The sequence below is a fragment of the Ictidomys tridecemlineatus genome, chromosome 5 (genome assembly GCF_052094955.1).
Source record: "Ictidomys tridecemlineatus isolate mIctTri1 chromosome 5, mIctTri1.hap1, whole genome shotgun sequence".
In the NCBI taxonomy this organism is placed as follows: Eukaryota; Metazoa; Chordata; class Mammalia; order Rodentia; family Sciuridae; genus Ictidomys; species Ictidomys tridecemlineatus.
This window is the reverse complement of record NC_135481.1, coordinates 10,936,375-10,951,216: the sequence shown is the minus strand read 5'-3', so window position 1 is coordinate 10,951,216 and position 14,842 is coordinate 10,936,375. Positions and strand designations below refer to the sequence as shown.

Below are 14,842 nucleotides of genomic sequence, written 5' to 3'. Positions count from 1 at the left end.
GATCTAGAAAGAGTTTCAGAGAGCCCCCAGACTATGAGCCCAACAGGGCCCTTCTTCCCTGGGTCTCAGGGCAGTACCCTCGGAGGGACCCAAACATCTACTCCACAATCTGCAAAAGGTCAGCCTGTGTCAGTACCCAATAACTCTCCCTCCCTGTGGGGGGCAGGGAAGAAAGTGCCCCTGCTCACCCAGAGCTCAGAGTGTTGTTGGGGAAGTCAGTCACACCCAGAAGAGCAACATGAGAAGGAGTGGGTAGGAACCCAGCATGAGAGACAGATACGCAGGGTGCAGTGGGCTATGCAGCAGACTGGCCAGGCTCTCAGCAACCCCCTTCCAGGTGTTGCTGTCCTGCACAGCTGCCCACAGATCTTGCAGCCACAGACACAGACACAGACATAGCTGAGGATTTCCCTGGCTGTGGAGGGTATCAGTCTGGGGCATTTCTATGCAAACCCTATAGGGAGTCTCACTGGATAAGGGGATCCCCAGGATGCTGCTGTTCTGCCTCCACCACAAGGAATGATGATCTTACCTGAGGCCTTCCTGTTGTTCTCTCTCCAATCCCTGAGATATCCCACTTCCTTGTTTCTGTTATGCCCAAGACACACAGGTAGACAAGAGTGACAGATGGGCTCATCTGTTCAGCTGTCTCCCTGTCTATCTCCATATGGATCCATCCCAAACTGTTCCTCCCAGCTCACAACTGGCAACACTCTTCATGTAGCTGAGCAACAAAAACCCAACCGCCAGCCTGATTCCTCCCATTCTCTCACCCCAGCCCCACACCCAATCCAGAACCAATCTAGTTCCTTTGAGCCCCACTTCCCATGAAGACATCCTCAAATAATATACTTTACTGCAATCCCAGTAAGACCCTATTCCAAACACTCCAGATGACTACCCCAGCCTCCCGATGAGGCTCCCTGAACCTCTAATCCATTCTCAACCAAGAAACAGAGCTCTTTGAGACCTCAATCAGATCTTGACACTCTTCCACTTCAAAACTTCCAGTGACTTCCCACTGCACCTCTGAGTACACTCTATCTGCTAACTGTGGCCTCAGTGTCCTGGCCCCTGACTATCTGCCCAACCCACATCCCACCCTCAGCCCAAGGCCTTCCACTTTCAGCCACACTGGCCTTCCCTCAGGTTCTTGAATGGGCCAGCCTCGGGGCTCAGTACGGGACTTGCTAGTCCATTGTCTTTCCTCCAGCTCCTCCTCCTCCTCCTGTCTTGACTGCTTCTCTGGAGAGGCCTTCCTGACCCCTCTATGTGAAGTAGCCAATGGCCCTCACCTCCCACCCTCATTATGACTTTTCGCCCTCATTTATTTCCTCCGTGGAAGTCTCACTATCTAAAGTGACATTTACTTACTGTCATACAGCTCCACAAGGCAAGGCTCTTTTCTGTATTTTTCACTTCTGCATTCCTCCATGCTTAGCACAGGGGGCATGAGAAACATCTACTGATTGCCTGAATATATGTGTGTTTGCTTCAATGAATGAAGGGGACATAGAGGAGCTACGGGAAGCCTCTGGCCATGTCTACAAAGTGCCCCAGCCTGTCACAGTCCATACATACTGCTTCTTTCTATAAATCGCTCTGGGTCCTAAGGCATCGGGGTTGGCATGTGTTCACGCAGGGCCCTCTCTCGCATCACTTATGTTTTTCTTTTCTTCGTAACTAACCTTCCAAGATCAAGTCTTTGTCTAATTTTGCCCTATTGTGATCTCAGCAATGAAAATGCCACAGAGCACGTGGCAGGGTCTCAGGAACTGAGAAGTGCTTAATGACGAAGGTGAAGGTGACAATGACAGGGATGGGGCTGGTGGTGAACAGGGCTCCCGCCAGTGTATACAGTGGAAATAAAAAAGGGCAGACAGGTGTGTCCCACACAGAGCGTGTGGTGGTAGTGCCTGGTGAGAAGGAAGGAGGAGTCAGATGTGGGGTGGGGGAGGGCACTGCAGCTGGTTCGCAGACCCTGCAAAGCCAGCGTACCATCATGGTCAGAGTTGAGCCTCCTGGGAATCGTGGGTCGGGGGCACATCCATTCAGGCTAGGAGTACACTCACCCACCCCAGCACTCAACAGCACCCACAATTCGGTTGCTGAGAACAAGACAGGATGTTGCTGGGAGAGGCTGCCTGATACTCATATGTCCCCACTATGGGCTAGGGCCACAGCCCACGTGCCACTCAGCTGCACTGTGCAAATATTTGCCTTGCTCTTTATTTTCATTAAAACCCCCTTTTATGATGTTGGTTTTGACTGTAGGGGTTGAGCACCTTCATTTCCAGGCTACCACAGGCCTTGCCAGGCAAGGTCCAGGCAGCTCACACTTTGCCCACCCAGCATGGCTCACTCCCACTCCTGCAGTTTGTCATCTGCAGTGCAGGACATAGCAACATGCTTTTCACCTTAGGCAAGTGTCTTTCCCCTCAGAGCCTCATTATCTGTGGAATGGGTCAGTAACTGTCAGTTCTCAGGGCTGTCTTGGGGGCCAGGGGAAATAATGTCCCCGGGTGGCACACAGTGCTATTCTGCACAGTAGGTACTCTGTTATTTTCTTTCCCCCTCTTTCCCAGCCCTTCAAAAAGAGCTGCTTTCTCAGTCCTGGGGGACTCCAGAAATCAGCATTCAGGTTGCCATGAGTTTCCATCAAGATCTCTTCTTGGGACCTGATTGAGTTCCCTCCCAGAGACTCATTTGCTCTTTAAGGAAAAGAACACACATCTACCTGGGTCTCAGGAACAAGTGTTCCTGCATGGAGGGCAGCAATCCAAGCCTGAGAGGGTGACCAGGCAAGGGTATCCTGAGCACACCCTGTAGCACCTGGACTGAGAGTCACACTGGGTCCCTTCCTAGGGCCAGCAGAGTGGGCCAGCTCCGGCTCCCATGGCCACTCCTCTGTGTTATCCCCTACCACTCAAGTCAGAGAGATGGAGAACTCAAGGCCCTCAGAGGGAGGGACTTGTCAGAGGCCACACAGCCTACAGCCCTCTTTCTGCCGTTCTAGGTTGCTGAGGGAGAGAAGAGGCTTCTGGGATGGGTCACTGGAGTGCTGGGCCCTGCAGGGGAACATCTGAAGGGGGGAAACCAAGGTTTCTAACAATAGCTTGCATACCTGTAACAAGCTCACACCTCAGAGGGAGGGAAGAGGCTGGCTGGGAGAGGCTTGGGAAGGAGGCTGCTGACCTAGATCGCCTAGGATGGAGGCAGAGGCTGCATCCCCTGTGAGGGTGGCTTGCACCTGCCCTGAACACTCCATCCTCCTGCCTGCCACCAACACTTGGGAAACCTCCTGGGCTGTAGAGCTGGGACTAGCTCAGGAAGACAGCTGAACCTGAGTGTCAGGAGCCTCACCACTCCACGGCTTCATCTTTGGAAAGCTTTCCCAGTCTGGGAGAAGCAGACTCCCCTGGCCCCCGCCCCTGGAGCTTCCTCCTTTAGGCCCCATCAGCCACAACCATGTGCTCAGGATCTGCTAACACCATTTTTACCAAGAGAAATGGGAGCTGGGGACTAAGCCTCAGGGAGCCATAGCCTCAGACACCAGCACTTCCCTGACAGTTGGGGAAACTGAGACCCAAAGAAGGAAAGAGATTCACATAAGGACTTGAAGAGGAGATATATACTATAAACTTCCCTCCCCAGCTCTCTATAGACCCCAGGCCTCAAAGGGTCTTCATACTGCTGTTCCAGGACAAACTAAGGCTGGGAGAAGTCCTAGGGCTGGGATGGGTTGGAAAGGACCTGGAGACAGGATGCCGAGGCCAGCTGGGAAACCCCAATCCCATCCCAGGGGTTGAGTGGAGCCCTTGGCTGGGCTATGTGCCTGGGAGAAACTAGCTCAAAGCAATTTCCTCCCCAGCTGGTAGGAGAGATAAGGGCATATGTGGAGGGAGTGGAGAGCCATTTATCTGGCCTCCTGGGATCTCCCTTCCTGCCCCATGAGATTGGATAGTGATGTGCAGTTCAGAGACTTGACCTAAGGCCTCCTGGGCCTTCTACCTTCCCTAAGGAGAGGTGGAGACTGGAGCTTGCCAGATCAATTCTGGGGAGTCCGGAGGATAGTCAGGCCAGAGGAACAATGGGGACGGTAACCCTGGGCCTGAGCCCTAGAATGTACAGTATAGGGACAGTAAAGACGAGCTTAGCTCTGTCCCAAGATTCACCTGGCCCGGCAGCCAGCAACTCTGCCAACTCCCACCAAATAGCATGGCCACTAGAGCCCCAGCCCTAAGTGGGGAGCAAATCAGCCCCCAGAGTGCTGGAGTCTGGAGACCAAAACCAGTGCCAGAGAAGGGAGGGAGGCCAACATATCTCTGCTTTGATGACGGTCTAATTCCGAGTCCAAGACCAATAGAAGTTGAAGGGTTTCTCAGGTTCTGAGGGAGCCATTTCTACCTGGTACAGAAACCAGGAGATAAGCCTCTCAGGGCATCCTGCGAAATATGCCTCTAACCTTCCTTCACAGGCACCGACCACTATAGGAATTGTCCCTTCTCAGTCCTGAGCTCAGACCCACATGGTAACATCTCTCTGGACCTAGATGTCCCACAGGTAACACAAATCAACCTGACACAAACTCCTCCCTGCTCTCCACCCCATCACCCACCACACTTTTCCCCTTTCTGATCTCAGTTGGGAGTCGTCCCTACTCCTCTGGTCCCCACTGTCCCACCCAGGACAGAGCACAGGTAGATGCTCAGCAAGAACCTGCTGGACTGAATGGAGTCCATCACCCATTGGGGATGTACCCAGCCATCAGAGAGAATATTAATGGAGTCAAAGTCATGGAATCAGAGAACAGAAATTTTAGTCAAAAATATTACCCCTGGGGCAACTGACCCTTCTCATCTTCAATTTCCTCTCTGGAAAATAGGGGTGATAAGTTTTGCCCTGTCTACCTTTCTAGCTATGTGTGAGGAAACAATGAAATATTACCAAAACAACAGGGTGATATTTATTAAATGGCTCTTCTGCACCAGGATTCATGTGAAGGCCTCCACAGCCATCAGGAAATTCTCACACCCATTGTGCAGATAAAAAGAATGAAGCTCAGAGAGTCAAGGTGGCACCAAGGTCACACAACTAGGAATGCAGAGCTGGCATTTTAACTTTGGTCTCAAATGTGTCATTCTAGCTCCAAAGCCCCTGAGCATTCCATTACACCAGGCAGAGACTGCCACACTGCTGGGAGCTAAGAGAGCCAACTGGATTCTGCCCCAGTTCTGCCAAAGGTCTGCTGCATGACCTTGGGCAAGTCATTGCTCCTCTTTGTCAGCAGGAATAATGTAAATTTCTAAGCCAAAGAGAATTTCTGCCACAGAGCAATTCTGCCAAGCTGGTGTAGACACTTCTGCACGGCACATGTGTTCATGACGCCTCTGACCTGAATCTGCCGGTGCCCCAACCATCAGCCATGGATGCTGCCAGCCAGGGCCCAGGCTGCCGTTAGGGGTGGGGGTAGAGGACTTTGTAATCTGATCATGGAACTTTCCATCTGATCAAGCAGGGGTCCTGGAGGTCAGGAGACCAGCAGCGAGAAGCAGCGAGAAATGTAACCAGCAAGAAGCCTCCCCAGCATAGCCCACTCCACATGCCGAGGTGGGTGTCTCGTAAAACACGACTCCCCACAACTCCAGGTACCCCCAGGCTAGCCTGCCTGCTGTTGCTGCCAAAACAAGCAACATGGGTGGGTGGCGAACACAGACTGAAATGCCCAGCAAGGTCACCCGTGCTTTTTCCCCGTGGCCCAAGTCCTCCTTTTCCCTCCTACAGATAAAACTGCTCCAGCTCATGGATGAGTTAGGATTGTTCAGAATGGTGCTGGCCCACACCGTTCATTTACAATTTTTTCTTTAGTTGCTGTAGCCGATTCCCACAGCCCCTAGGATCTCTTTACAGTGATTGTGCACAGGACTCCAGGCTCCCCAGGCACTTTACCTCCTCCAGTTTCTGTATCAGAGGCCTTTCCCAGACTGCTGGAAACTGCTTTGGCTGCTTGCACTGAGGGTGGGGAGGCCCCAAACCACTGACTGACAGGTAAAGGGATAGCAACATTCCAACTCTTTTCTGTAATTGGGACAACATCAATGTACGGTGCATACTGTCTGCAGAGCTCTTCATGAGATTGGTCAAAATCACCCTCCATGGAACTTTGCTAAATGCCCTACACTTCCTTGGCTTTGGACCTTTCCCTGTCCCTCTTCTCCATTCCCTTATCAGATTTACCTAGGAATGCTACCACGAAAATCACTTTCACATAATCCTCCTCTGAGGGTCTGCTCCAGAAAAACTCAATCTAAGATAATTGCCAACAAAATCTGTATAAAAATCAAGATTTCTGCTTCTCATGATATAGCTGTAGATCTAGCAACCTCTTTGGCCTATTCCTATGTGGCAGCAATTAGCTAGAACCAAGAAGAGGCTGTTCAATACAGACAGAAGGTATGTTCCTCAGTTAACCCAATTCCATCACCCTCATTACTGTCCCCAACTGGCTCTTTTCACCCATTCACATTTCCTACCAGGCCCCCAAAGACTTAGAGTTTACAACCCCCCAAATATGGTGCAGTCATTATCAGGGCAGGCTCTGGAGTCAGTCAGCTCCATGTTCCAGGTTCACCAATTCTCGGGCATTTGACCTTGTGTAAATCATTTCATCTCTGTTTCTCAGTTTCTTCATGTGAAAAACAAGGGTCTCCATGTACTTATATGTTCTATGGTTGTTATGGACTTCAGTGGAATACCGTGTGCACAGTGCTTTGTGTAGTATCTAACATATGACAAGAGACCAAGAAATTACCAATATTTCTCCTCTTGGAGCAGGTATGCCTGCTATAATCTGACAGTACAGTCCAATTATCTGAAATTACCTGCTTGTGGTTCTTCTCTTCACCTGAGAAAATACCCCTTTATCCCAAGAGATTTGGTCTAACCACTCACCTCTTCCCACTGGTGAATATATCGAATGAGGCGGGAGAGACGCAAGAGGCGCAGGAGGCTGAGGATCTTGGTGAAGCGGACGATTCGCAAGGCCCGAGCAGTCTTGTAGACCTCTGAGTCAATGCGTGTCTCCACAATGAGGAAGATGTAGTCCACAGGAATGGAGGAGATGAAATCCACCACAAACCAGCTTTTTAGGTACTTCATCTTTATCCTTTGTGGGTCCAGAATGATCTCTGTGTTGTCCTCCACCACAATCCCTGTGCGGAAGTTGAGGACCAAATCGATCAGGAAGAATGTGTCTGATACCACGTTGAAGACGATCCAGGGTGTGGTGTTCTCATCCTTGAAGAAGGTGATGCCCACAGGAATGATGATCAGGTTTCCCACCATCAGCAGCAGCATGGTCAGATCCCAGTAAAATCTGCCCAGAGACACAGGATGTCAATCACCAGAAGGAGAGAGAGGACAAGTTACAAGACTAAGAGAGAAAGCTCCAAAAGAGAGCAGATGGGAGAGAGAGATGTCTTATAAAGTTCCAAGACTCAGGGAGACAGGCGCATGGATACCAGAGCAAGATGTGGAGGTTGCAGACACAGGAAGTGACACAGAAAGAGGCTCTTCATTCACTAAGGATAACCTCCTTCCTGCCCTTTGGTGAGTGCCCCGGGTAACAAGCCTCCTCCACTTATCCCCAACCTTCTAGTGAGAGTCAGATTGAAAAGCAAGTCAAACAATGACACCCAGAAGAAAGTGAGAGGTTGTTTTAATGACAAGAGCCGTTCACCTCAAGCACCCCAGGCCCAGGCCATCCTCCTTGAGGGTTAGCTGTAACCTGAGACAGGTTATCAGACAGAGATCAGAGAGCAGGGAAAGTCTAGGTGTAGCAGTGCCTGGGAGGCAAAGGCCTCAGTTCTAACCTTGGCTCTGTCAGGGGTATCTATGTAATATACAGCACGTGCTCTCCCCACTCTGGGCCTCCGTCTTCTCCTTCTCCCACACTGGCTCTCTGATGTCCCCTTTAGCCAGAAAATGTCTGACCATCTTCCTCCCTCAGAGGTTTGCATCCTAGCATGGAGGTATGAATGGGGCAGGGGTAGCATCAAAGCAGGAAGTGTCAATGGAGGGGATTTCAGGCACCAGTGAGGTACCACTCAGTGCAATCAAGGGAGACCAGCTCAGGGCTTCCAGCATCATTGTCCTAAGGCCTCAAAGCACCTGCAAGTCCTTCCTCGGGGAGGTCGAAGGGATCTTCAGGGCAAAGCCTCTGAGAAGCTGAGCAATGTGAAGATGTATAAAGTCAACTCATCGGTGTTGGGTGATCATTCTACCTGGTCCAGCAGGGGGCCTCCTGGAGTGTGGAGACAGTACAGATGGGCACAGACCCTGCATCTAGAAGATAAGGCCAATCATTCCAAAGATCCCACCCAAGCATCAACCATCCCAGGGCTGGTCCCAAGACTGAGAACTTGCACCGCAGAGCTCTTTCTCTCTACTATGAATTCAGACAATTACACAGAGACAGATGAAGGTACTGAGTCAGGCAGAAACAAGCATATCTTCTTCCAGAATAAATAACCTTTCAGCCATCTTTCACTCTCCACGGCAGAGAAGCCAGAAGGAAGTAAATGGGAGAAAGACGAGCTCTCTCTCTTCAAGTCTTCAGAGGGCTCCCCCCAAAACTGAAGTGCTCCTGCCCAAAGAGTTCCAGGTTTGCAAAGAAATTACTTCACAGCAAACTGTTTTCTTTGGCAGACTCAAAATGGTGCTGTGAGTCAAGGAGAGGGCAGGGCCTACCTCACTGAAGGTAGGCAAGAGAGCTGTCCCAAGTCACACCGCTCAGGGAACAGTGGCTTCTGCAAAGGCAGCTTCCAGCAGCTCCTTTGAAAGTCAGGGCCTCAGAGGAGCCAAAACTTCTCATTCTAAGGCTGGTGCCCAGATGTCAATGTCTGCTTCTTCCCTTCTCCAGGACCCACCACCCCTTCTTCAGCTCCAATATCCCTATGGCTACTGGGACAACCCAGTGAAGGTCTGGGGCCACACCCCAGCCATCACACCCTCCTGCAAAGAATACACCCACAACACATCCCCTAATGAGTGTTGGGGGAGAATGGTTTCAGCTTCCATGGGGTTTTTTTTTTTGAGCTGTGTACACTCTCTGCCCAGCTGCACACATGTCACTCTAAGACAGCTGTATATACTCATTAGAAGCCACGTCCAGGTATCCCCATTCACATACACAGTACACAAACACCCCTATGTACACACCACTGTCATTCCTTTCCATTTAATTTCTTGGGGTAAAGAAAACAAACCAAAAAAAATGTGGCATAGAGAAGCCACTGAGGGCCATGTGGTCCTCTGTACATAAAGCTAATAATATGCCCAGGCTAGAGGAGTTTCTAAAATTAACAGATCGGGTGTGCGAGGCGGCTGGGAATGCTGACTTGGGCAGGCCTGCCACTCCAGCGGGTTTCTTCGCTCCCCCCAGCTCTAGTTCTCTCAATTATAGACCAAATTCAAGACAGTAATTAACAGGAGAATGTTTGCATTTAGTGGTCTTCATAAAACCAAATTACATGAGGCAAAAACACCCATTTCCTTACATTCTGACTAATTGTTTCAATCTTGAATTTCCAGATGCTCAAGATATTTCTGGTGCCTGGTCTGGGCTGGGGTCGGAACACCAGAGCATTTGTCTCCACAAATCACTGTCTGGGAGCCTCACAGAGCTGCTTGAGGGGGGCAGCATAATCTGGTGGGAAGAGGCACAGGCTCTGGGGCCAGCCCACCTGGGTTCTACTCCTACTCCATCACTCACTCTCTCCCTGCCTCAGTTTACTCATCTGCTCAATGAAGATAATCATAGTACCTAACTAGTAAACTTGTTAAGAGAATGAAGTTAATTGTTATATGAAATTTTTTGGCCTTTGTTCCGTGTTATGAAATGAGTGAATAAATAACTCAAACCAACAGATTTTCAGGAAGGAGGTGAGAGATGTGGGAGTTAAATTTTTCAGAGAAGAGACAAAGCAAAGCATCTACTGGGAATGGGATTGGAGGGAAACCTCTAATAAACTCAGGAAAGCCAGTGGCAGACGGCAGGGGCTACAGTACCTGATTAATCAGATAACAGAACCCATTTACTCCAGCATCCAGATGCAATAACCTGAAAATTCATGATCCCATCAGAGGCTAAGGCTTGGGTGGAAGGCAAGTTGGGCAGTGATGTGAAAAACATCCCATGCAGCACCGGCATCCAAAAGGTGGTCTAGAAGGGTGAAGTCAGGAAAGTGATCCTAAATGGAGTGAGAGGACTCAGGCTTTGGAAGCTGCCCTTGGCCTTGTGGACTACCCTTCCTTGCTCTTTGCCAGATGGTTGCACAGATCTCTGAAAGCCTGGGCAGGCATGAGCCAAGAATTGTGTTCAGCACCATGGACAGCGCCCGTCACGCCTGCCAGCCCTGATCTGCAGGTCCAACCCCAGAAACTTGGCAAGAGCCTCCCCCTGGCATCCTCAGCTCCCTAGTCTATCTTCATTCCCAATTCTGATGGTCATAACCCTCTCAAGAGATTCCTTAATGTGTCTGGGCTTTTTTTTTTATCAGGAACTCCTTGGTGACAGAAAAACCTTTATTCATAAAGACCCCAGTCAGGGGCCATGGCATATGCCTGTAATCCCAGCGGCTCACGAGGCTGAGGCAGGAGGATTGTGAGTTCAAAGCTAGCCTCAGCAACTTGGCAAAACCCTGTCTCTAAATCAAATATAAAAATGACCAGGGAATGCTCAGTGGTTCACTGTCTGGGAGTTCAAGCCCCGGTACCAAAAAAAAAAAAAAGAAAAGACCCCAAAATATCACACTTACTTTGTGTTTTCCATGAATTTTTTTTCATTTAACCCTCACACCAACACTATGGTTGCTATTAATTTTATAGATAATGACACTGAAGCTCAAAGAGAAGTCTTTGCCCAAGATACATAGCTAATGAGGAACAGAGGCAAGATTCAGAGAGATCTGTGAGACTCTAGAGTCTGAGGGTGTCAGGCACCTCAGTGGGAGGCAGGAGGAAGACAAGCTTTTCTGGCATGTTTCTCAACGCAGCAGGTGCAGCCCCTGTCCCAGAGACAGGAGAAGTGGGGGCTTCAAAGAGTATGCAAAGGGACCTACCTTCCTGATGCTGGAGTCTTCTGAGGAAACTTCCTGAGTAGGGATGTAGTACACCTCTCAAATGTTAAAAGCAACTTGAGCTGGATGTGGTAGCACACACCTATCCCAGAGGCTCAGGAGGCTGAGGCAGGAGGCTGGTGAGTTCAAAGCCAACCTCAGCAAAAACGAGATGCTAATCAACTCAGTGAGACCCTGTCTCTAAATCAAATAAAAAACAGAGCTGAGGATGTGCTCAGTGGACAAGGGCCCCTGAGTTCAATCACCAGTATGTGCCACACACCACCCCCCCCAAAAAAAAGCACCTTGGTCACTAGCAGTCAGTTAATTGGGAACATTTGCACCCATTCTGAAGAACAGAAAACTAAGACCCATGAAGGAAGAAATAGTAGTATTCCCAAAGCCTTGAAATAGATACCCAGTGCTCCCCTAGCAATGCTCTGCCCCAGAATCACCTGTGAATAAGTCCCAAAATCCAAGCTATGTAACCAAGGTGGTAATGTCATGTACTGATAAAGAATCAACCAGTGGACAGCCAGACTCAGACATACTGGAGTTCATAAATGCCTGAATCCAAGGCCTCTTTCTGTTTAAAGCCAGAGGACCCTCCTCTACCCCAGGGCTCTCTAAGCTGACAGGAGTCTTGCTCAGAAGGCCACAGCTGGGCTCTGGAGAGCCAGGAGAGAAGTAGTGAGAGGCAGATCCCATGGTCTCCATGCTCCCTCCAAAACAAGCAGCACACCCAGTGCCCATCTTCTGCTCCCACCGAGCGGACAGCTCTAGTCAGACACCCCACCAGACCTGTATTCCCACCTGCCTGCAAAATTTGTCCCCCTGGAGGGCAGCGCAGTCTGCATTTCAATCACCTGGGCTCCAAATCTCAAGTCACCCCCCCAGAGCCTTCTCTTACCTTCCACCCATCCCCACAAGTCCCCCCCAAAACTACCAAGTCTCACCTGGCTTCTTCCATCGTGATCTGGCCCAGATCTGCTCTTCACCTAGACCCTTGCACCCATTTCCTGCCTGGTCTATAGCCCCAACCTCTTTCTCTCCAACTCACACACTGTCTGCATTTTATTTCCAAATTATGAGGAAGTCGCTCCTATCTTGAACTCTTGTGGTGAATCACCATTATTGAAGAAAGCTTGGGCTCCTGGGTCTGGAACCCTAACGTTCCTTCCCTCTTCTCCCTCTTATCTCCTGCTCTCGTGCCCCACTCACCCCCTTGCTGGCCCATCTACATCACATCCTCATTCCCTTTCTGAAAACCATCATCTTTTGAAATCTCTTCTCTCATTCAAGGCCAAGTGTCCTCCTCCTCTCTGGGATTTGCCTAACCATGGTCCCTACTCTGGGCTTGTATGTCTATGTTAGCAAATGTCGTACCCTTCATCAGGTACACATGACCCTCATTCCAACCCCTGCAAAAACCGTAGAACTGAACGATCTAGGAGTCCTCATGTCTGAGAAAGTGATGGAAGCTGGGAGATTCCCCTCCATTTATGATCCAGCCTTTGGTTTTCCAGGACCAATGAAGATACCACCCAAAGTGATAATAAAGACCATGTAAATGGAGAAGGGAAGCAGTCAAGTTCTGTTTGGCACTTACTGTTTGACAGGCACTAGTCTTAGCAATTTGGATGTATTTAATCCTCATAAAACCCTATGAAGGAAATACTGTGATTATGCCCATTTTACAGATGAGGAGACTGAGGCACACAAAGTTGAGAACTTTGTTACATGTGGTAGATCAAAAATTTGAATGCAAGCTGGGCATGATGGCTCATGCCTATAATTCCAGTGGCTCTGGAGGCTGAGGCAGGAGGATCCCCAAGTTCAAAGACAGCCTCAGCAATTTAGTGATACACTGTCTCCAAATAAAAAGGGGCTTGGGATGTGGCTCAGTGGTTAAATGCCCCTGGGTTCAATCCCTGGTACCAAAAAATAAATAAATAAAAAAGAATTCAGGGGCTGGAGTTGTGGCTCAGAAGTGGAGTGCTCGCCTAGCATGCGTGAGGCACTGGGTTCAATCTTCAACACCACATAAAAAATAAAATAAAATAAAGATATTGTGTTCACCTATAACTAAAAAAAATTTAAAACGCAAATAAGCTGACTATAGAATCCCACTTTCTAACTATGTTACAGAAATATGAATCTGGCAAATGATATTTTATTACTCCCTGTCTCTGTGCCTCCACTTCCTCCTCCTCTCCCTCCCTAATCTCTCTCTTGTGTTCTCTTCCAGGAACCTTCATCTCAACTTTTTCACTCCCTAACTCCTCTGCTTCTCCCCTTAATCACTTAAGGGGAGAAGCAGAGGAGTTAGGGAGTGAAAATTGCATCGTAAGGTCATCATTCTCCCAAATCCCTCATGCCTCAAGGTCAGGGGTGAGTCAGCATTGTCCCCTCTCCCTACTGCTGCCACTTCCTTCCTATGGTAGAAAGGTCTATAAGATCCTTTGGGCATCCTGTCATCTGCTGGCCATCCTTCCAGCATCCATCTGCTACCCTCAGGGACCACGGCAATACTGGCACCTGGTTTTCAACCTTCTGTTCCATGCCAAATCCTGCCATCACCCTGAGTGACTTCTACTCCCTATCATCGACCCAGACAACCCCCAGCTCTTGGGAGGTGAAAGCCCTGACTCTAACAACTCCATGCCAGGCATCCATCCGAGCTGCATACTCTGGACCACGTCACCACATCCCCTTGCTCCATCTCTGCAGTCTCAGGTGAGCCAACCCCTCCAGCCTCCTTCCTGCCCAGCTCTCATGCAGCTGGGCATCATCTATCCTGCAGTGTCCTGAGAGCTCATAGTCTGCTGACTCCTCAGATCCTCCCCAAAAGAGCCGGCCTGCCTCCCTGTAATCTGCTCACCCCAGACATAATGGTCTAGTTCATGCACCTCTCTAATACACTAATCCTTATGCCCTGCCTTTCTGGAGCCCTCTTCAAAAACCAGAACCTCGGGCCAGATTGTATGGGATTTTTGCAGAAAACCCCACAATCTCAGACCAGTTCTACTAAGTATCCAAGTTCTTTAGCTCCCTGTGCCTCAACATTCTCATGGAATGTCCAAATGCAGTCGGGCGCTTGCCTCTGCGGGTCCATCCCCCAGGAATCTCTAGCTAATTTCCCTACCCATTCTCCAGAGCAATTATTTCAGATGATTGCCTCTCACCTCAAAGCTCTGAGACTGATTGCCATGTTCCCCTTCACCATCAGTGGATGACACCACCTTGTACTCCACAGAGAAGAGGGGAGCCACCAGAATGTCCGCTTCCTCTTTCCACAACCAGACCTGATTACGTATCCCTCATCCTCACCTCTTCCTTTCCTTCCAGTCCCAAGGGAATCAGGATCTCTTCCACTTACCTGCTTTATACCATCCCCTTTTCCTCCCCAGGGACCTTACAGGAGATCCCCTCTCTGGTCCATCTCTTCAATTTCTCCCATCGATCTTTTCCATCACCTTTGTTTTTAGGCTCCCTAAAGATGGCAACTGAGGCTGAGACTGTTTCCAGCCTGACCTGCATAGATCACTGGGGACAGAATACCCACACACACACCCCTGCCCCCCACCACTGCCTCCTTCCTGCCCAGCCTCCCCTCTCTGACCCCAGGGTCTCTCCACTATAATAGATGAATTGCTTTCTTCCTCCCACCACTGCCTAGCCACTAGGGCTCTATTTTTAACCCACCTCAAAATCTCTGACTCAGA

At 49.7% G+C, this 14,842-nt stretch overlaps 1 protein-coding gene across 1 annotated transcript in view; it reads right to left on the bottom strand.

Moving 5' to 3' along the window:
- Hcn4 (hyperpolarization activated cyclic nucleotide gated potassium channel 4) overlaps positions 1-14,842 on the bottom strand; it is a 46,458-nt gene that overhangs the window by 16,894 nt on the left and 14,722 nt on the right. The window contains exon 2 of the mRNA XM_005316771.4: positions 6,952-7,375. Coding sequence (XP_005316828.2) covers positions 6,952-7,375 — 424 coding nt within the window. The remainder of the gene's footprint in view (positions 1-6,951; positions 7,376-14,842) is intronic.